Genomic DNA, 23,656 nt, shown 5'->3' with positions numbered 1-23,656 from the left:
ATTAAATGTCCTCTTCCCCTTCCCTGTACCAATGGAAATAGTCTTGTCCTTGTTGGTCTATCCTCGTGTTGCAGCGCCAGTTTGCAGCACTCTCAATTCCTCAAGGTAGTGAGTTGAAGTCTCACTCCAGAGACTTGAGACAAAGTCTCGGCTAACAATTCACTGCAGAATGGAGGGAGTGCTGCACTGTCAGAGCCGGGCGGAATTCTCCGTTGCCTGATGCCGATATCGTAATCGGCGATCGAGCGGAGATTCGACTCCGGCCTACATCGTGGCCGGCGCTGGTTTGACGGGCTGGTCAGCCATGCTGCGCCCCCTCAGCGCGCCGTTGCAATGGCATTGGCGCATCATTGACCGGCTCTCCCGCTATGCTCCGCCCCGATGGGCCGAGTTCCCAATGGTGCGGGACACATGTGGTCTCAGCAGTCGGGAACCCGGTGTGGCAGCTGCAGACTGTGTCCAGCACTGCCATGCTGGCCGGGATTCGCTGAGCCGGGGGGGGAGGGGGGGGGGGGAGCTTCCGGGAGGGCTGGTGGGGGGCGGCCAGAGGGTGGCCTGTGGGGTCGCCGATGGCGGGTCAGGTCCACACGACCGCTGCAGGTCATCAGCTGTGCGTATGCACGGCCAGGGACCCGGCCATTCTCTAGCCGATTTCGGTACGGGAGCTGGGAGTTTCACCTGGTGTCGCTGCTAGCCCCTCACCAGTCCCGGAATCGGTGAGCGGTCGGCCCCGATTTTTCCATCGTAAACCTCCCGCAAATTCTTCATTCGAGCTGACACTTAGCCGCTGTAAAGGAGAATCCAGCCCGTCGATGTTTTAAGGAGACATTAAAGAAAAAGCCCTGTCAGCTCTCTGTGGCATGGAAGTTCCCCTGGCACTAGATGAAAGGACAGAGGTGCTATCCTGGCCAATATGTAACCCTCCCACCACCAATATCATGAAAACAGGCTATCATGTTGTTGTTTGTGGGATCTTGACTTACACAAATCAGAAGCTATTTTTCCTGCATTATACTTCAGTGTTTTTATTTAAAGTAACTTTCTTGGCTGTCAAGCACTTTAGGGCATCCCAAGGTTTTGAAAGGAGCATCGGTCTTTTTGTGCATTACTATCGTTCCCATAGCAATTTACTGGTGTCAGTAGCTATTATTCATAGATAGAAAAGGGTACAGAATGCAGGTTAACTGCCTGGAAGTTGAAGCATTAAAAAGAAATGCAGACAATTCACTTTGTAACGTAGATCCTTGTTTAATGTTGTTTCATTGTTGGTGGGGGGGGGGGGAATGGACACTTAGCCAGAGAGCGAGATGTTAGAACGGCAGGCACAAATCTCAGTCTATGAGATGGAGGCTCTTATAGAAGATGCGGGGGGGGGGGGGGGGGGGGGGGGGGGGCGGTGGATGGAATTATTCCGAGGAGTGAATTCCAGAACGTGGGACTGGGGACATCTAGGCAGTGGTACAGCAAATAAAGACCGAGAGGAGCCGAGAGTACAGAGTAGTTCTTGAGTTGGAGGAGAATCTGAGGGAAAAGTGGGTGGGAGAAGAGGTGGCGAAGAAGAATTTCACTTATGCAGCAAGTTATGATCTGAAATATGGGGTCAGAAGCAGTCTCAGTAACTGTCAAATGGATATTGGTCGTGTTCTTGAAAAGGAAAAATTAGCAGAGCTGTAGGGGAAAAAAAATAAAGGAGTGGGACTAATCGGATAGTACTTTCAAAGAGCCAGCACAGCTGAATTACCACCTCCATTTGTTTGTGTGATTTCAACACATCATGTCTTGTATTTGTGAATTGTTTTTGATGCAGCCATTTTGTTTGGCGATATGTGACAGCAATTCAGCCCATGTTAGAGAAATCTGAGAAATCTCACCCCACAGTGCCACCTGCTGGCTATAGCCTGCGAGTGTGTTGTAACAGGTTTCTTTTTATTATAAATTTGGAGGACCCAATTCATTTTTTCCAATTAAGGGGCAATTTAGCGTGGCCAATCCACTTACCCTGCACATCTTTGGGTTGTGGGGGCGAAATCCACGCAAATACGGGGAGAATGTGCAAACTCCACACGGACTGTGACCCAGGGGCGGGATCGAACCTGGGACCTCGGCGCCGTGAGGCAGCAGCACTAACCACTGCGCCACCGTGCTGCCCATGGATTTGCATTCATAAGCAACCTCATTACTAAGCTATGCCGCCTTGTAACAGATTTCTGTTCCAAATGTTTACATGGTCCGTCTTTGTGTTAAACATTAACAAAGTCGTATTCAAAAACTGAGACAACAGGAAGTTGGATGGAAAGTAAGCGTGTACACGGGAGTTTTAATGATATAAAATAGAATTTGTTTTACATATTTTTCCATTTCTTGGAATTTGCAGCTAATGTGCTGATTACAGTCTCCAGTTCATAGATTTACATGCTGTTGTCTATTGGCAGGTAAAGGATGTGAACCATCACCTGATCTACATTTAAGTATCTCCCTTGCTGTGGTGGTGCCAATTGTTATTACCGTTTTAATCTTTGCGATTTATGTCCAAAACTGTAAGTAATGATTTCTAAACCCGTAACAATATCTTGTATTTATCTCACACCCTTAGATAGCAAACCTCATCGTCACCAACTTTCCTGCTGTAGATGTATCTCAGGAATGACCACTGCACGGACCTTGTAGAAACAAGTCCCATCTTCACACGGAGGACACCCTCCCTCGTATTGTGTGGTACTACCACGGTGCTAAATGGGCTAGACTTCAAATAGATCCAGCAACTCAAAACTGGGCATCCATGAGGCGCCATGGGCATTAGCAGCAGCAGAATTGTACTCCACCAAAATCTGTACCTCATGGCCCAGCATATCCCCAATTCCACCATTACACCAAGCCAGGGGTTCAACCCTGGTTCAATGAAGAGTGCAGGAGAACATGCTCGAAGCAACATCAGGCATACCGAAAAATGAGGGGCTGGATTCTCCGATCCCTGACGCAAAAATCACGTTCAGCGAAGGGACGGAGAATCCCCGATGACGACAGAATCGGGGGCGGCGCCACTTTCACGATGCTCTGCCCCCTGAAAATACGCTGTATCCACGGCCTCAGGCCATTGCTTGAGGCCCAGCCCGCGATGCTCCATCCCCGACCGGCCGAGTTCCCGACGGTGTGTGACATGTGTGGTCTCACCTGTCTGAGGAGCTCAGCGTGGCGGCTGCGGACTCAGTCCAGTGCCGCCAGTCGGGGGAGGGCCGATTCCGCGGGGAGGTGGGGGCTTTAATCAGGGATGGGGGCTCTGTGGAGTGGGGGGGGGAAAAGAGAGAGAGAGAGCGGTCTGGGGCGCGGGAGCCAGCCGAAGGGCGGACTATTCCTGTGGTCCGCGGGCTGCGTCCGCCATGACACACTGAGCGGCCGCTGCAAGCCGTCGCGATGCACGGCATGGACCCGGCAATGCTCTGGGCCGTATCAGCAGCTAAACCTGGGACCTCTACGCTGCATGGCTGTTAGCCCAGCAACCCCCCCACCCCCGGGGCAGGGAATCGGTGGCCAGTTGTCCTGGCATAAAACACCAAGGGGATTTAGTCTCCCAAATGGAGAATCCAGCCAGAGGTGTCAACCTGGTGAAGCTACAACACAGGACTACCTGTGGGCCAAACAGCAAATATCCCCATTCTGGGGGAGGCTCAGCACATCAGTGCAATATTCTGCCAGGAGCGCCAAGTGGATGATCCATCTCGGTCTCCTCCAGAGGTCCGCAGCATCACAGATGTCGGTCTTCAGCCAATTCGATTCACCCGATGTGATATCAAGAACCGGCTGAAGACACAGGATACTGCAAAGGCTATCGGCCCTGACAATATTCCGGCAATTGTACTGAAGACTTGTGCTCCAGAATTTGCTGCAACCCTAACCAAGCTGCCCCAGTACGACTGCAACACTGGCATCTACCCGGCAATGTGGAAAGTTGCCCAGGAGTGCCCTGTACACAAAAATCAGGATAAATCCAACCCAGCCACTTACCGGCCCATCAGTCTAGTCTTGATCAGTAAAGTGATTCAAGCGGCAGTATGGGTTGTGCCAGGGTCACTCAGTTCCTGACCTCTTTACAGCCTTTATTCAAACATGTACAAAGAGCTGAAGTCCGGGCGGCACGGTGGCGCAGTGGGTTAGCACTGCTGCTTCACAGCGCCGAGGTCCCAGGTTCGATCCCGGGTCACTGTCCGTGTGGAGTTTGCACATTCTCCCCGTGTTTGCGTGTGTTTCGCCCCCACAACCCAAAAATATGCAGGCTAGGTGGGTTGGCCACGCTAAATTGCCCCGTAATTGGAAAGAATGAATTGAGTACTCTAAATTTAAAAAAAGAAAGAAAGAGCTGAACCCCAGAGGTGAGGTGAGAGTGACTGCCCTTGACATCAAGGCCACATTTGACTGAGTATGGCATTAAGGAACCCTAGTTAAACTGGAGTCAGGGGGAAAACGTTCCAATGGCGCGGGTAATACCTGCCGCGATGGAAAGTGATTGTGATGGTTGGAGGTCAATCAACTCTATTCCAGGGCATCGCTGCAAAAGTTCCTCAGGGAAACGTCCTCGGCCCAACCATCTGCTTCATCAATGACCTTGCTTCCATCTTAAGGTCAGAAATAGAGATATTCTTTGATGATTGCACAAAATGTTCAGCACCATTTGCGATTCCACAGATACTGAAGCAGTCCATGTACAAATCCAGCAGGAACTGGACAAATTCCAGGTTTGTGTTGACAAGTCACAAGTAAAATTCTCACAATACAAGCGCCAGGCAATGACCATCCCCAACAAAAGAGAATCCAACCATCACCCCTGTCATTCAATGGCATTACCATCACGGAATCCCGCACTACTAACATCCTGGGGGTTACCATTGACCAGAAACGGAACTGGACTAGCCATTTTAATACTGTCATTACAAGAGCAGGTCAGAGGTTAGGAATCCTGCCGCGAGTAACTCACCTCCTGACTCCCCAGAGCCTATTCACCATCTACAAGGCACAAATCAGGAGTGTGAGAGAACACTCCCCACTTGCCCGATGAGCGCAGTTGCAACAACACTCGAGAAGCTCAACACCATCCAGGACAAAACAGCCCATTTGATTGCTCCCCCTTCCACAAACATTCACTCCCTCCACCACTAACGCACAGTAGCAGGCGGGTGTACCATCTACAAGATCCAGTGCAGGAACTCACCAAGGCTCCTTAGGCAGCACCTTCCAAACCCAGGACTGCTACTGTCCAAATGGACTTGGGCAGCTGGCACATGGCAACACCATCACCTAGAAGCTCCCCTGCAAGCCTCTCACCATCCCAGTCTGACAATGTATTGCTATTTCTTTACTGTTGGGTCAAAATCCCAACCTAACATAACATTGGGTGTCCCTACATCACCCGGACTGCAGTGGTTCAAGAAGGCAACTCCCCACCATGTTCTCGAGGGCAATTAGGATGGACAATAAAAGCTGGCCTAGCGAGTGACACCTACAACCTGTAAATTGATTTCAAAAAAATCTCTGTAATCATCAACCCCACAACCCTCCAAGATGTCTGAGCTCCTCCAATTCTAGCCTCTTTTCTATCCTTGATTTTAGTTGTTCTACCATTGGTGTTTGTGCCTGGAGCTGCCTGACCTAATATTGTCTCGCAGGACAGAGATGTCAAATTTGTTTCCTAATGCTCTGTGCAGTACCCGAGGAAGCTTTACTTGCATTACATTAAAGCTTGTGTTAGGGCTTTGATTGTTAGTAAGTTTGTTGCTAGAATGTGTGCCAATTAGCAAGGGGTGGGGGTAGAGGTCGGCAGTGAGAATGAGGCATGACACAAGATAAGATATCAGGATAGGGAAGTTGCAGGTGGGGCAAGGGGGTTATTTTAGGATAAACCACCTGGTGATAGCTCTATAGATGTGAACTGTGGGAGTGACTGGGAAGTAAAAGGAAATGGGGATGCAATGGTAAGACTAACGGCCACACATTATCACACCGGGAAGCTTACGTTTATATTACTCCTTACGGTTCAGTGCAGGGGTTCAAGATGACAGCTCACCACCACCACAAGGGCAATTTGGGATGAGCATTAACGGGCAGCACGGTGGCGCAGTGGATAGCACCGCTGCCTCACGGTGCTGAGGTCCCAGGTACGATCCCGGCTCTGTGTCACAGTCCGTGTGGAGTTTGCACATTCTCCCCGTGTTTGCTTGGGTTTCGCCTCCACAAACCCAAAGATGTGGAGGGTAGATGGATTGGCCACGCTAAATTGCCCCTTAATTGGAAAAATGAATTGGGCATTCTATATTTAAAGTTCAAAAAAAGGGATGAGCACTAAATGTTGGCCAAGCCCAGATCCCCCTCAAAAATAATGGACCAGTGATTTTCATAAGTGGCCAGTGGCTCTTTGGTACACAAACTTTGCATGGTGGGATTTTAAGGCAATGTCTTAGTAAACAACAATTGGAGCAAATTTCCTTATTCCCACTCCTCGGGCTATTGAATCTTCAGGGTGCAGCAAACACGAGGGAAAGTTAAAGCAAAACATTGCGGATGCTGGAAATCTGAATTGAAAACAGGAAGTGTTGGAAATGCTCAGCATGTTTGGAAGCAACTATGAGAGAGGAGCAGGGACAATGGGCTGAGTTTTCTGCCTCCAGTTTGGGGACTGGGTTAATGGGCTGGGAGACGGCAGCAACGGAGCGGGACGACTGTCAAAATGGCGGAGGCAGGCTTTGGTGAAAGGACGGGGCGCCCCAAGTCTTCCTGCCACCATGCCAAATTGCCAACGGTGGGAACATTGGCAATCTGGGACTCCTCGCTGGGCTGGCCAATTGAACCACTGCCAGTGGTGGAACTGCTGAGCCGCCAGCTCTCTGATTGGTCCAGCAGCTCTCGGGCGTGATGTCCTTAACTGGCTGGCAGCCTCATACTTGGCTGCGGCTGGCATCATGCCACCTTGGATCTGACTGCCAGCCAAACCACTCGTCTCCCACTTTCAGTCCCAGCGACCCGATGTGTCAGCTTTTCATGACCTTTCGACAGGAGGAAAATTCAGTGAGGTGGAATGGGAATTCCAAGAACACAAGTTACTGCCAGGCCACAATTCCTGTAATCTCAAGCAATGCAACAGGAAAAATCTACCCAACGACATCTGAACGAACCACTCGAATCATTGTCAGAATGTTCAGCTCATTTGTAAATTGTTACAACTTATTTTGTGTCGCACCAACAGACAGAAAACAGAGGAAAGAACGACCGGGGGGAGCACAATCCGCAAATGGAAATCAGGAAGGTTCTGCGCAATCTCAGCCACCTGAGGTAAGTATTGGGATAAAAAGACCTGGGATCACCCCAAAGCCTGCTCCCTGTATCCTGACACACCGAGCGCTGTTCACCCACCACCTCTTTGCTCACTGACGCAGACTGACTCCCAGTCAAGCGACATCTCAATTTTAAAATTCTCGTCCTTCTTGCCACAGTGCATTCAGGCTGGGGGTGGGGTCGGGGATTGTTTCGGGGGCTTCATTTTTGAATGGTGTCCCGATCTCTCGCTGCACCTGGGAGTTCCGGCAAGCAAAGCTCCCCACTGTACAAAACCGGGCCGCGCGTTACCCATTTAGGCCCCATATACGACGCGAGTCGCGTTGAACAGCCAAGTGTTTCTTGGTACTGCAAGCGCCAGGAAACACGCGGCTAAACGTACACGCTATGGGACTTTGTTCCCTTTTGGGAGACTCAAGGCCAAGAGCCACTTAAGACAGAGAGGAGGATAATTTTTTTCTCAGAGGGTCGTGAGTCTCTGGGACTCTCTTCCTGATCAGCAGTAGAAGCAGAGTCTTTGAATATTTTTTAAATCGCAGAGCTAGGTGAAGTCTCAATTAACAAGGGACTGAAGGTTATCTGGGGTCGGCAGAAATGTGGGATGGAGGTTACAATCAGATCATGCATTATCTTATCTTATTGAATGGCGGAACAGGGTGGAGGGGCTGAGTGGCCGCCTCCTGCTCCTAATTCATGTTTGTATGGCTGTCGATGTTAATTTTTAAAATTTTATTAGTCCTTCTCCCTGATTTCTATACCCACACCGTCCCTCTCTCAAGTGAACACTGACACAAAGTATTCATTTAGAACCCTACCGACATTCTCTGGCTCCACACACAAATTACCACTGTGGTCCTTAATACCCCTCCCCTCGGCTCTACGCCCTCCCCTCGGCTCTCTGCCCTCCTCTCGGCTCTCCGCCCTCTGCCCTCACATTGTTACGGTACGAAAGGAGGCCATTTGGCCCATCGTGTCTGCACCGGCTCTCTGAAATGAGCACCGTGACTCAATGCCATTCCCCTGCCATTTCCGCGTAACCCCGGCACATTGTTACTATTCAAATAATCATCTAATGCCCTCTCCAATGCCTCGATTCAACCTGCCTCCATCACACTCCCAGTCGGTGCATTCCAGACTCGAATCACTCGCTGTGTCAAAACGCTTTTTTCTCACACTCCATTCTTTTGCAAATCACTTTAAATCTGTGCCCTCTCATTCTTAATCCTTTTACGTGCAGGAACAGTCCCTCCCTACCTACTCTGTCCAGCCCCCACATGATTTTGAACATCCCTATCAAATACCCTCTCTGCCTCCTTCTTTCTGGGAGAACAGTCCCAACCTCTCCCAATCTATACTCCTCACTGAGATTTCTCATCCCTGAAACCATTCTTCTCAACCTCCCACTCTCTGATTCGCTCTCTCGCTCTCGCATTTGTTTATGAATATTTGGTCACTGAGTATAACAAATGCACTTATTTTATTTTAGGAGGAAGGTCTGCAAATCCCGAATCTAGATCCGTAATCTGAGCCTGAATCTGAATAATTTCAGCTCTCTTAAAATGGACACAACAGCAGTGATTCTCTGACTTGTCGCCAGCATATCTTCGGACACGAAGCAACAATTTAGCATGGTCAATCCATGGCCAATCCACCAACCTGCACTGCTTTGGACTGTGGGAGCAAACCGGAGCACCTGGAGGAAACCCATGCAGACACGGGGAGAACGTGCAAAACTCCACACAGACAGTCAGGATCCACATTGCTCCGGATCCTTCTCCCGTTCCAAGATCAATGAAATCGAGGCCTGAACATCGATTCTCGACCCCATGGGGTTTCACATCACCAGGACAGGAACCTTGTTACATCACTGACAAGGGGCAGGGAAAACCAGAAAATGCAATCACGCCGGCAACCAGCGGGACTTTTGTACCCAAGTCACCGTTTACGCTCCACGGGGAACGCAGATGCTAAATTGCCCCCTCCCCCCGCAACAGTCCACAGTTTGTGTACAAATATTTTTTACAAATTGCCCCAGAACATGGATTTCATCATGTGACCAGTTTACCATACCATCCACAGGCGAATAGAGAAGTGGAGAGAGGTGTAAAAACCATTGAAATGTTGATGAAAAAGGATAATGATCTGGAGTGAGTTAGCCTTGCTCAATTACAGGGAGACACCATTAAGCAATGACCTCTTGCCTGCACAACTACTGATTGGGAAAGGACGACACCCAACTTTCCTTCATTGCAACATAAACCTGGACCCAACATCACCTCACCAGATCATGACCGAGTAAGGTGTCACAGGCAAACACGCAGAGAGAAAAGGCCCAGTTGGTAAAATCACTGGCATAGAACAAGAACCTTACTCATATCAGTGCCAGGGAAAAGGCGTGGGTAAGAGACCAGCAGGTAGAAGGTAAAGCCGACCCCGCGAGTGAAGAGAGCGCTGCTGGAACGCAGTCGTGGGGAGGGTGGGCTGGCGCTGCCGAACTTTTGCAACTACTACTGGGCGGCCAACATTGCCATGATCAGGAAGTGGGTATTGGGAGAGGGGTCGGCATGCGAACGGTTGGAGGCAGTGTCATGCAAAGGCACCAGTTTGGGAGCGCTGGTAACGGCTCCTCTGCCGTTTTGCCAGCCTGTTACTCCCCAAGTCCGGTGGTGGTGGCGACACGGAAGATTTGGGGGCAGTGGAGGCGACACAAGAGGGTGGAGGGAGCGTCGGTCTGGACCCCGGTCTGTGATAACCACAGGTTCCTGCCGGGTAGGATGGACGGCGGGTTCCAGAGCTGGCAGAGGGCGGGTATTAGAAGGATGGGCGACCTGTTTATAGATGGGAGCTTTGTTTTTGTTATAAAATTTCACAAATATTTCAATAAAAATATATATTTTTTTAAAAGAAAAAATGTGGTAAAGCCAAACAGCAAACCAATGGGCTACAATCATAGACAATACGGTGCTGAAGGAGGCCATTCGGACCATTGAGTCTGCACCGACCCACTTAAGCCCTCACTCCCACCCTATCCCCTTAACCCAATATCCCCTCCTAACCTTTTTGGTCACTCAGGGCAACTTATCATGGCCAATCCACCTAACCTGCACGTCTTTGGATTGTGGGAGGAAACTGGAGGAAACCCGTGCAGGCTCCGCGCAGACAGTGACCCAGCGGGGAATCGAACCTGGGACCCTGGCGCTGTGAAGCCACAGTGTTATCCACTTGTGCTAACCTGCTGCCCGTGTGCTACCGTGCTGCCCGGTATCATACCTCATGCAAAGTCTATTTGGGGTTTCTCTGAAGAAACAGAAATGCTCTGATGCTCTTACAAGTGGTAGAGAGACAATCATTCCAGTATTACCATGGCGCAAAAGGGGAAGCCAAGCCGACCGGAAACACCTCAATAAAACGATGCTCGAGTTCTGGAACCGAGATAGACCAGCACCATGAACTAATCGCGATGAGTTCAGGGGGAGTGGTAAAATCCCAGACAGTCTCAATTGATGAGGTTCTAGTTTTGGAGGGAAATGGTGGGAATGTAACGTGAATAGTTTAACAAAGTAATTTAACAGTTTTGAGATTGTACTGGGGAGGGGGTGACGTGACAGCAGAGCTGTAGAGTAAAAGGTCAATGGTTATGTACAATGAAGTTAATAATGGTGTCAACATGACATTGGAAGCAAATGATGAAAAGGCTTCAAGGGAGCAAGGCCCAGTGTCTATCCAGCGAGCAATGTATTTGCCATGAGGTCTTGAATGTAAATAGTGCAAGGAAATAGTTTAACGAAAACTAAATACGGACCATCTCCATGTCACTCACAAAGTGAAACCTCATCAGAACATGGTGACAGCGCTGGAAGGCTATAGTTAAGAAACTGAGAGCACAGATTGGTAACCCACGGGACTGCTCAACTTTACAACAACAAAGGATAAAATTAATATGTACCTTGGTAGGAGATATTAAGCCACTAATAACGTGTGCAGCTATTAACAGTCACTACCCCTTTCGCAGCCGTTACAAGACATTGATGGTTCACAGCAAGGACAATGATACACGCTCCATAGACAACAGTTGAAAGGTACTCACTGGGAGAGAACGACACAAGTCTGTGCCCAAAGAACAATGCATTTACCATGAGGTTTTTGTAAATAGTGTAAAAAATAAAACTAAATACTGGGGTCGATTTTCCACCTTTGTTGCGCCCGCACAAATCCTGCGACTTTGGCAGAATTGTGGGAGATCCCCAAAATAGAATTTGCGCCGGGGCAAACCAGATTCTCATTCTCCCGAACCATTCCAGCTGGTGTGATCAGGATCTCGACCAGAACCAGCGAGAATCTGATCACAACTCTTTGCATTAATTTTAATCTCATTAACGAGGTTGAATGAATGACCGCCCGGTATTCACCCCCTCCCCCCACCCACCCACCACTCTGCAGGAATTGATCCAGGTGTGAATCACTACTGTCTGTAAAAGCGGGGACCAGTTACCAGGGTCCCCGGGGGAGGAGGGGAGCAAGTGGGTGAGTACCCTCTCCATACTTACCAAGGTGCCAAGGGAGGTCCTTCAGGAAGGGTGAGGATCAGAGGGGGTTGATTGGGCTGGGCTGGAGGGGTTCCGGTCAGGGGTCTTTCCCAAGATGGAGGCCACATGGCAAGTTTTCCTTCTGCAGCCTTGAAAATCTTTAAATTCTCTCCCAGCATGTCAATGATCTGTCAAATGAAGGTAAAAGTCTTCCCTCTGTAGCCTTGAAAACCTTTAAACTTCCCAGCATGTCAAGTTAAAAGATCTGTCAGAAGAAAGTAAAAGTCTTCCCTTTGATGTGTTGGAAACCTTTGAAGTACATTTTTCACATTCAATTTCATTCCCCTTAACTTTTTCAAGCCTCTGGGCTTACTGAGAAACTTAAAAGCTTTCAACTGCATTGTTTACATTCAATTCCAATACACAAGCCTCTTGATTGACATGCCCAGGCTATTTCAAAAGGTGGGATTAGCTTAATTTGTTTTTGTAGCACTGTTAACTCTGAAGTGCTTCCTCACTTGAGCACTTGTTGTTTCTTTTTTTTTTAAATTTTACAGTGCCCAATTCATTTTTTCCAATTAAGGGGCAATTTAGCGTGACCAATCCACCTAACCTGCCCAAAACCCATGCAAGCACAGGGAGAATGTGCAAACTCCACACGGACAGTGACCCAGAGCCGGGATCAAACCTGAGACCTTGGCGCCGTGAGGCAGCAGTGCTAACCACTGTGCCACCGTGTTGCTCTGAGCAGGTGTTGTTTCTAATATAGTTTTCTCATAGATGCTTTTTCTTTGTTCCGAAGTCTCCCCTAGAAAGGCCAGGTGTTCTGACCGAGTGTTGCCCCTGGCGCCCTGGCAGTGCCAGGTTTCCATAGCCAGGGTGTCAGGAACACTATCAGATTGCCACAGCCAGGGTGCCAGGTTACAGTGCCAGGTTGCCACAGCCCAGGAGGCAGTGCCAACCAAGGGATGGGGTCTAATGGGGGACCGTTGGCATATCCATAGTGCGGTCGCTCAATGGAGGGGGGGGGGCTGCCCACCGAGTGGGGTGGACGGGTGGGGCTTTAATGTACTGAGATTAAAGCACCCTTTAAAAAATGCACCCTGATCTCGGAGGGTCCGGCCTTATTGGCTGCTTCGGATCCCATGGCGCAAATCACCCCTAGCTCCATAAAAATGTCTAAATTTGGGTGGATTGCAATCTAGAACGTGCCGATCCACCCGTTGGGAATTGCAGCTCATTTCCCACTGGCGACCACAATTAGAAATATTTGGGGTGAATTCCATCCACTATCTCGTAGAGCCAGTCAAACCTCACAATTTGCCTCACGGCACCGAGGTCCCAGGTTCGGACCCGGCTCTGGGTCACTGTGCGTGTGGAGTTTGCACATTCTCCCCGTGTTTGCGTGGGTTTCGCCCCCACAACCCAAAAGATGGGCAGGGTAGGTGGATTGGCCACGCTAAATTCCCCTAAATTGGAAAAAATTAATTGGGTACTCTAAAATTTTAAAAAAGGGTCACAAATGCCTTGACTCACTCAGAATCTGTTCTGCTTTCTGCGTCCAGCTAAAAAGACAAACACTGACTGGTCAATTGCAAAGCAAGACGTTGCTAATCCCAACCTCAAGTTTCAATCCTTTTACTTTGGAAAGAACAAACTCAAATTGAAATCTCATCTTTAAGCATCTTGTTCCTTTATCTGCATTTTAATCTTTGTAGATGTATTTAATTAATAACTTTATCACTTTTTGCTTGGAAAAGTACTCGTGAAAGTTATTTTGTAACCTTACCGGAAGCTGTTTTACATGACTGGAGGAAGCTGTGGTGGCGATGTTCAATTGTCAATGGCCTTCCTTGGTGATTTGTCATTTTGAGCTGACGGCAGCCGATTTAGAGGCAACAGGCATATTAGTCTTGACTGCAAGAGGTATTGGAGTGTAGAATTTAAGAGGTGTGTTTTCAGTTGCCTGAAGCCTTTGTCAGACCTCACATAGAGATTTGAGTGGCCTCTTCGTCTCCTTTTCATGAGTGGCAGTACACCTTGCATAAAAGGTTTGCAATCAAAGTTCATTGGACATCGATTGAAAGACGGGGGTTTTGGTGCATGAGGGAAAGAGTAGAATGGGCCTGTGTGCTGACCCTTGCCGAGGATTGAGAGGTTATCCATGTGAAGCATCAGCAGGGTTTACAGGCCGCTGCAAGATCCATGTGGGAAGGAAGTTTACCTTGGCCGGGCTCTCCACAATGTCGATCACAGTCTCACACTAATGCTCAGGTCATCATGGACTGAGACTTGAGGATCAGAGTGGTTGCGCCTCAGCAACCCATAGTGCAGGTGAGGCGCTCTCAGTGAATGGACTCCGAAGTAACCTCGATACTTCTCTGCGTAATAAAAAAAATTAAGGGAGTGAGTGGTGATCAAGGGACAGAATACAATCTTCCCTCATTAATCTGCATGGGGAATAGACCTTGAGGGGCTAAGTGGTGTTCTCTTGCTGCTCCTCCCTATTGGTTTCTGCCTGAAAGAGCTCTCTGCTACATCAGCCCCTCTTTGGGAGAGGATGTCAGGTGTACATCCCTGGCAATTTTAGATTTGTTTCCAAATTGCATTGCACATGGATTTTAGGCGAAATCACAATTCCACTCCAGGTGCCTGAGGTTTTAATGTGCGCATTTAGCGCCAGGGTACTGAATATTAGCATAAGTTGGCACATGCAATGGATCAAACCAACAGCAGGGCAGATGATAATAATATTTAGTGTCACAAGTAGGCTTACATTGCAATGAAGTTACTGTGAAAAGCCCCTAGTCACCACATTCCGACGCCTGTTCGGGTCACTGAGGGAGGGTTCAGAATGTCGAATTCACCAAACAGCACATCTTTCGGGACTAGAGGGAGGAAACCGGAGCACCCGGAGGAAACCCCCGCAGACAGGGGAAGAACGTGCAGACTCCGCACAGACAATGACCCAGCTGGGATTCGAACCTGGGACCCTGGCGCTGTGAAGCCACAGTGCTAACCACTGTGCTACAATGATAGGTAGTGTCACATAATTCAGCGCTCATAAATCAAGGTGTAATAGAGAACTTTTTTTTCTTTTTTTTTTAAATTTAGAGTACCCAATTATTTATTTTTTTCCAATTAAAGGGCAATTTAGCATGGCCAATCTACCTAACCTGCACATCTTTGGGTTGTGGGGGTGAAACCCAGGCAGACATGGGGAGAATGTGCAAACTCCACACGGACAGGGACCCAGAGCCAGGATACGTAATAGAGAACTATACAGGTAATGTGGCCTTCCGACCTGCAGAGGATAGAAAACCAACTATTTGGAATGTGTCAGCAGCTTATGCTGCCTGGAATGTGGTAGCTGTTTGATTTGTTTAACTGTCTGCCACATCGTACCCCTGCAATGGCCTTTGCATGTGGTTTGGTGACATCCTGGTCATTGTCAGCTCCATCGCCTTCACCATCTTCTTCATTGGAGCAGAGATCTCGCTCCTCCATGTCTCCCTCAGGCAAATCATCGCCCTTTATAATGCTATGTTGTGCAGGGCACAATAGAAACTCCCTGCGGTGAGTGGTTAAGAGCCCCACCTGAGCAGTCCAAACATTTGAACCTCATCTTTAGGAGGCCTATTGTTGCTTGGAACCTGCACCCTCAGTGCCTCAGAGAAGTGTGAAAGCATTAAAGTGATACATTTAGTGAGCATATTCTTTACATGTTTGCCTCCATCTCAAAGCCAGCAGGCCAATGCTAGGCCCTTTGCTTGGCTTCTGTCTAGACATGGCATCCCTACCCTAGCCCTTTCAGGTGAAGGACATCCTGGAGGACCACAGATGGTTCTTCTTTCCATTCATACGTGGCTGTCTATGGAGATACTGCTCTTTGGCCAGGATGATGTGAGCCGTGTGAAAAGCCACTCTCTGGCACTATCCCATTTGCCTCCACTACCCGCGAGAGTCTAGAGAGAGACCATTAGTTTGGCATCATAAAAAATAACCAAATGCTCCTTCCTCAGCCATGACCAGAAGGTTAGAGGTTTGGATTCGCAAGTTGACTGCCTGTCATGGATCTGCCTCGTAACAGCAGTGAAGCAAATTTAACAAGGCATGATAGGATGTGATCAGCCCATCAACCGGTAGAAATCGGTCTAACGGCTGCAGTAGCCAGCATTCAAAAGGCATGATGAGATGTGACTTTTCTTTTCTTAAATTTAGCATACCCAATTCTTTTTTTCCAATTAAGGGGCAATTTAGAGTGGCCAATCCACCTACCCTGCACATTTTTGTTTTAGGTTGTGGGGGCGAAAGCCATGCAGACACGGGGAGAATGTGCAAATACCACACGGACAGTGACCCAGAGCCGGGATCGAACCTGGGACCTTGGCGCCGCAAGGCAGCAGTGCTACTCACTGTTGCTCGAGTTTGTTCTTTCCAAGGTAAATGGATTGAAATTTGAGGTTGGGATTAGCAACGTCTTGCAATTGATCAGTCAGTGTTTGTCTTTTTAGCTGGACTCAGAAAGCAGAACAGATTCTGAGTGAGTAAAGGCATTTGTGACCCGTTAAAAAAAATTTAGAGTACCCAATTCAGTTTTTCCAATTTAGGGGAATTTAGCGTGGCCAATCCACCTACCCTGCACACCTTTTGGGTTGTGGGGGCGAAACCCATGCAAACATGGGTAGAATGTGCAAATGCCACACGGACAGTGACCCAGAGCCGGGATCGAACCTGGGACCTCGCCGCCGCGAGGCAGCAGTGCTACTCACTGCACCACCATGCTGACCTGTAATGAGATTATCAGCCATCTAGACAGTATTAGGTGTAAATCACCCTATTGGCAGAAACAGCTTACCTAGATGACTGAGAGATCGGTGGACGTATACACATGCTGATTTCTAGAGTCAAGTTTGAAAGAGGCAGATAACCAAATGTACAGAATGAAGAATCAAGGAGGAAAATTATATAATTGCCAGCACCCTCAGAAGCAGACAGGCCAATTTACATCTAACAGTCTGAGAGGCCAGTTTTTACATTGAAGACTTAGAGCCAAGGCCATGAAGATATCTTCATAATTACAGTTTAAATATCTTCACTGGACCAGGAAAATATGTTTCCCAGACTTGATTATGAGCCCTGTATTGTGTAGTGACTATAAGCTGGATTTGACTTATACATTTATTTTATTTGGATGTTGTTTGGAGAAAGGGGAAGTCTTAAGGAGTTGCAGGACTTTAAATATTTTTTTTAGAACAAGGGGTACATTCTACATAAACTCTATATTTAGTTATTCATATATTTAATTGTCTTTGTCCTGTTCATGTGTTTTCTTTATATTAATAAATAGTCTTTAATAATGACTGGACTGGTTATTCTCACTGGGGTTTCATGTGACTCCTCACACCATTCCAAAACAAAACTATACACCCCACGATAGGTGTTTCAAGTTGGGGTACACACGCAGATACCTTCAGCATGGTTTGTGACAGTGCCCTCCACCAGCCATGCCCCTTGAAGGCATCTACCTCCCTCCCTCCCTCCTTCCTTCCCTCCCTTCATCCCCGTCTCTGACTGCAGCCAACAGAAAATGCTACAGAATGAATGGCAGCTCCAGAACTTTAATAAACTAACATTCATCTTGTTTGAGACCAAAGCTTATCTGCTGGGTTATCTTTTTAATTGGATCACTAATCAATTAAAACAGGGCTACATAAACACACAAATATTTTAACTCAGCCGCCTCTTTTTTTCCAATTTTTCCAATTAAGGGGCAATTTAGCGTGGCCAATCCACCTACCCTGCACATCTTTGGGTTGTGGGGGCTAAACCCACGCAAACATGGGGAGAATGGGCAAACTCCACACGGACAGTGACCCAGAGCCGGGATCGATCCTGGGACTTAAGCACCCTGAGGCAGCAGTACTAACCACTGTGCCATGGTGCTGCCCTGGGGCGCTACTTTAAAAAAAAAAAAAAATTATTGAAGTATTTATAATTAACAACTTTTAACAAAATACAAAATAAACAACCACACACCAAACACACAACAAAGCCCAGCCAACATGGCTTACATAAACAACTCTGCAACTCCAATACCCCGCCAACCGTCCCCCGCCCAACTTCCCCCGCCTCCCTTTTTTAACCCCCCTCCCACCATCTCACTGCTGACAGCTTGTTACCCAAAGAAGTCGATAAACGGCTTCCACCTCCAAGCATTGAGCCCCTCAGGGGGAACTTAATCTTCCCAAGCCTGAGAAACCCAGCCATATCACTAACCCACCCCCCCGACTTTGGGGGCTCCGAGTCCCTCCACGCCAATAAGATCCGTCTCTGGGCTACCAGGGAGGCAAAGGCCAAGATATAGGCCTCTGTCACCCCCTGGACTTCCGGGTCTTCTGACACACCAAAAATCGCCACCTCTGGACTCGGAACCCCCCTTACCTTCAGTACCTCCGACATATTCGATAGATAGAATTTACAGTGCAGAAGGAGGCCATTCGGCCCATCGAGTCTGCACCGGCTCTTGGAAAGAGCACCCTATCCAATGTCAACACCTCCACCCTATCCCCATAACCCAGTAACCCCACCCAACACTAAGGGCAATTTTGGACACGAAGGGCAATTTATTATGGCCAATCCACCTAACCTGCACATCTTTGGACTGTGGGAGGAAACCGGAGCATCCGGAGGAAACCCACGCACACACGGGGAGGATGTGCAGACTCCGCACAGACAGTGACCCAAGCCGCAATCGAACCTGGGACGCTGGAGCTGTGAAGCAATTATGCTACCCACAATGCTACCGTGCTGCCCCGATAACATGATAACATCAGCAAACCCCCGCCAGAATCCCCCAAGCCTCGGACATGCCAGAATCCCCCAAGCCTCGGACATGCCTAAAACATGATTCGCAGGCCCTCACACAGCGCTCACACCTATCCTCCACCCCTTCAAAGAACCTGCTCACACGGGCCACCGTCATGTGCGCCCTGTGGACCACCTTAAATTGGATCAGGCCGAGCCTGGCACACGACGAGGATGCATTGAGTCTCCTCAGGACATCCTCCCATAACCCCGCCAGCACCACTTTTTAAGGAAACACCTGAACATGAGGTGAGAATATCCAGGAAATCAGCAAAGGTACTGCTGGGGAGGTGTTATCAATTAACTTTGACAAAGGGTCATCTGGACGCAAAACATTAGCTCTTTTCTCTCCCTACAGATGCTGCCAGACCTGCTGAGATTTTCCAGCATTTTCTCCTTTGTTATCAATTACTGTCATCAATAAGTGTGAGCACCTTCCCACCTCAATGTGCCAGTGTTATCATGATGCAGGAAAAAACACCAAGATTTTGCACAGAAATATCAGACTTAAACAAAGACCTGAGTTTTATATTTTGTTTAAAAGACCCCACAGCTCGTCCCTGACAGGAATGGCTACAGGGAGCTTTTCTAAGGGACAATGGAACCCCTCACTGTGCTTCCAGACAAGGAGTTGTAAAACCATCTAGTAAAGACAAAGGAACAAAATGATTCTCTCATCATAGAATATACAGTGTAGAAGGAGGCCATTCAGCCCATTGAGTCTGCACCGGCCCTTGGAAAGAGCACCCCAGCGAAGCCCACACCTCCACCCTATCCCCGTAAGCCAGTAACCCCACCTAACCTTTTGGACACTAAGGGCAATTTAGCATGGACAATGCACCTAACCTGCATATCTTTGGACTGTGGGAGGAAACCGGAGCGCCCGGGGGAAACCCACGCAGACATGGGGAGAATGTGCAGACTCCCCACAGACAGTGACCCAAGCCGGGAATCAAACCTGGGACCCTGGAGCTGTGAAGCAACTGTGCTAACCACTGTTCTACCGTGCTGCCCAGGGTCATCTAAAGACCCTGGGTATAATTGCCTGATCAAGACCAGTGTATTCTGGGTCTCCATTGGGATTAACATAGGAGATGGTTAAAAGCCTGTTTACTAACTGACTGTGGGAGGGGGGGGGGGGGGGGGGGGGGGGTCCTGTGTGCGAGTGTGCTGTCAAAAAAGTAGCTGGAAGCTGTTACACTGAAAAAGGTCCTGTAACAGAGGCAGGACCCCTGCAAAAATAGCCAGTTTTTGCAGGAACATCTAAATCTCTCTCTTTCTGACTGCAAGTTGCTCAGTGAGCAGAAGGATTGCAGCTGAAAAGAGAACTGAAATCCCTCTAAGAGCAGAGGTCCCAGAACATTTCCTTGCGGGACACCACTGGTCACCGACCTCCAGGCGGAATACTTTCCATCCACTACTACTAGCTGTCTTCTTTCAGCCAGCCAATTCTGTATCCAGACAAGCCAAACTTCCCTGTATCCCATGCATCCTAACTTTCTGAATGAGCCTACCATGGGGAACCTTATCAAATGCCTTACTGAAATCCATATACACCACATCCACTGCCCGACCTTCATCAATGTGTCTCGTCACATCCTCAAAGAATTCAATGAGGCTTGTGAGGCATGTCCTGCCCCTCACAAAGCCATGCTGACTGTATTTAATCAAATTATGTTTTTCTAAATAATCATAAATCCTATCTCTCAGAATCCTTTCCAATATTTTGCTCACCACAGATGCAAGACTGATGGGTCTGTAATTCCCAGGGATTTCCCTATTCCCTTTCTTGAACAGGGGAACAACATTTGCCTCTCTCCAATCATCCGGTGCTACTCCAGTGGAGAGTGAGAACGCAAAGATCATCGCCAACAGCGCAGCAATCTCCTCCCTCGCTTCCCGTAGTAACCTTGGGCATATCCCGTCAGGCCCAGGGGACTTATCTATCCTGACACTTTTCAAAATTTCCAGCATATCCTCCTTCTTAATATCAACCTGTTCGAGTCTATTAACCTGGTTCACACTGTTCTCATTGGCAACAAGGTCTCTCTCTCTCTAGTGAATACTGAAGCAAAGTATTCATTTAGGGCCTCCCCCATCTCTTCAGACTCTAGGCACAAGTTCCCTCCACTATCCCTGATTGGCCCCACTCTCACTCTGATCATCCTCTTATATCTCACATAAGTCTAGAACGCCTTGGTGTTTTCCCTAATCCCTCCCGCCAGGGCTTTTTCATGCCCGCTTCTAGCTCTCCTCAGTCCATTTTTGAGTTCCTTCCTGGCTACCTTGTAACCCTCTCGAGCCGAGTCAGATCCTTGCTTCCTCAAACTTACGCAAGCTTCCTTCTTCCTCTTGACTAGAAGCTCCACTTCTCTTGTCATCCAAGGCTCCTTCACCTTACCATTCTTTCCTCGTCTCAGTGGAACAAAACGATTCAGCACTCGTAGCAAGTGCTCCTTAAACAATCCCCACATTACTGTTGTGCATTTCCCCAAGAACAATTGTTCCCACTTTATGCTCCTCAGCTCTTGTCTAATAGCAGTATAATTTCCCCTCCCCCAATTAAATACCTTCCCCGTTCCTATCCCTCTCCATGACTATGGTAAAGGTCAAGGAGTTGTGGTCACTGTCACTGAAATGCTCTCCCACCGAGACATTGACACCTGGCCTGGTTCGTTGCCGAGCACCAAGTCCAATATGGCCTCCCCCCTAGTCGGCCTATCTACATATTGAGTCAGGAATCCTTCCTGTACACACCTGACATAAATCTGCTCCATCCAAACCATTTGCACTAAGAAGGTTCCAGTCAATATTGGGGAAGTTGAAGTCACCCATGACAACAACTCTGTTATTTCTGCACTTTTCCAAAATCTGCCGCCAATCTGTTCCTCTCTCTGCTGCTATTGGGGCGGTCTATAGAAAACTCCCAATAAAGTGACTGCTCCTTTCTTGTTTCTGACTTCCACCCATACTGACTCAGTAGACAACCCCTCCTCAACTACCTCCTTTTCTGCAGCTGTGGTGCACTCCCTAATTAACAGTGCTACTCCCCCTCCTCTTTTACCTCCCCCTATTCTTCTTAAAACATCTAAACCCCGGAACATCTAACAACCATTCCTGCCCCTGTGAAATCCATGTCTCCGTAATGGCCACAACATCATAGTTCCAAGTACTGATCCATGCTCTAAGTTCATCTCGCTTATTCCTGACACTCCTTGCATTGAAACAGACACCCTTTCACCCATTCCACTGAGTGCAACTTTGCCCTATCAACTGTCTGTCCTTCCTCACAGACTTGCTGCATACTATTTCTGCCTGTTCAACAGCTACCCTATCCTCTGATCCATAGCTCTGGTTCCCATCCCCCAGCCAAACTAGTTTAAACCCTCCCGAAGAGCTCTAGCAAACCTCCCACCCAGGATATTGGTGCCCCTCCAGTTTAGGTGCATCCGTCCTTCATGTACAGGTCCCACGTTCCCCAGAAGATATCCCAATGATCCACATATCTGAAACCCTCCCTCCTGCACCAGCCCTGTAGCCACGTGTTCAGCTGCACTCGCTCTCTGTCCCTTGCCTCACTTGAACGTGGCACCGGTAGCAATCCTGAGATCACTACTCTGCTTGTCCTGCTCTTTAGCTTCCAACCTAACTCCCTAAAATCACTTTTTAGATCCTCATCCCTTTTCTTAGCTATGTCGTTGGTGCCTATGTGCACCACAACTTCTGGTTGCTCCCCCTCCCCCTTAAGAATCCTGTAGACCCTGGCCCTGGCACCCGGGAGGCAACATACCTTCCGGGAGTCTCGCTCGCGACCACAGAATCTCCTATCCATTCCCCTAACCATTGAGTCTCCTATCACTATTGCTTTTCTATTCTCCCCCCTTCCCTTCTGAGCCACAGAGCCAGACTCAGTGCCAGAGACCTGGCCGCTAGGGCCTTTCCCCAGTAGGTCATCCCCCCCAACTGCATCCAAAACGGTATACTTGTTTTGAAGGGAAACGGTCACGAGGGATCCCTGCACTGTCTGCCCCTTCGTTTTCCTTCCCCTGACTGTAATCCAGCTACTCTCAGCTGCATGTTTTTATAATTTCTCCTTACGTTTCTAGTCGTTAATAAACTTACTCTATTTTAACTCAAGAATGCTTGGTTGAATCGGCTCCTTTTTAAACATAACTATTGTTTATTCCATGGTTTAATTATTCTTGCTCTCTCAACCCCGATTTCAGGAAATGTCTTTGCCCTTCTAGCAATAAAACGGTTCTACTGCTTCAGAACTTGTTGCTGAAAGCTGCTGGTCTACGTTTAGTGAAAGAGGCTAAACAGGAACAAAACTGCCCTTTGTCTGCACACAAGTGTTCACTGCCAAATGTAGCCTGTTTTCAGTGCATTTGTCAATTTCACTACAAATAAGCCAACCTCCTGTTATTGCACCAAGCGGGGAGTCAACACCAGAGGTAGCCTTCAGCTGAAGGAGAGCTGGAGTTAGAGGAAATATCAGAAAAGTGGACACCAGCAGTGGGCTAACTAGCTGTGGCTCAGTGGGCAGTACTGAGTCACAGTAAGAAGTCTGACAACACCAGGTTAAAGTCCAACAGGTTCATTTGGAATCACTAGCGTTCAGAGCGTAGTCAGACAGTATGAGTCAGACAAAAATGACAGTCATTTTTTTCATTTTCATTTCATTTTTCAGGTTCAAGTCCCACTGCAGAACTAAAGCTGATCTAACATCATTGCAGCTGGTGAAACGGAGTTCCAGACTTCCCCCACCCTTTTATTTGTTTTCCAACTTCACTGAAAGATCTGTCTGCATCTCTTAAAATGGATTCCCCAATCAGAGGACAACCTCCCCTGTATTGATCCCTTAATAGCTTCAAACTTCTGATCCATAGCTTTGAAAATTCCAGGGAATACCACCCCAGTTTGTGCAGGGGGGGGGGGGGGGG

General features: G+C 48.4%; 1 protein-coding gene and 1 long non-coding RNA gene across 3 annotated transcripts in view; one reads left to right on the top strand and one right to left on the bottom strand.

Annotated features, from left to right (window-relative positions):
• The window catches only part of LOC140390338 (uncharacterized), a 49,052-nt gene extending 36,237 nt beyond the window's left edge, over positions 1-12,815 (top strand). For both annotated transcript variants that reach the window (XM_072475413.1, XM_072475412.1), the window contains exons 9-11: positions 2,433-2,537; positions 7,232-7,317; positions 8,807-12,815. In XM_072475413.1, the coding sequence (XP_072331514.1) occupies positions 2,433-2,537; positions 7,232-7,317; positions 8,807-8,842 (227 nt within the window). In that variant the 3' untranslated portion in view covers positions 8,843-12,815. The remainder of the gene's footprint in view (positions 1-2,432; positions 2,538-7,231; positions 7,318-8,806) is intronic.
• The window catches only part of LOC140390339 (uncharacterized), a 58,084-nt gene that overhangs the window by 33,747 nt on the left and 681 nt on the right, over positions 1-23,656 (bottom strand). The window lies entirely within an intron of this gene.

The sequence above is a fragment of the Scyliorhinus torazame genome, chromosome 14 (genome assembly GCF_047496885.1).
Source record: "Scyliorhinus torazame isolate Kashiwa2021f chromosome 14, sScyTor2.1, whole genome shotgun sequence".
In the NCBI taxonomy this organism is placed as follows: Eukaryota; Metazoa; Chordata; class Chondrichthyes; order Carcharhiniformes; family Scyliorhinidae; genus Scyliorhinus; species Scyliorhinus torazame.
The sequence above is the reverse complement of the archived record's forward strand: the minus strand, read 5'-3'. Positions and strand labels throughout refer to the sequence as shown.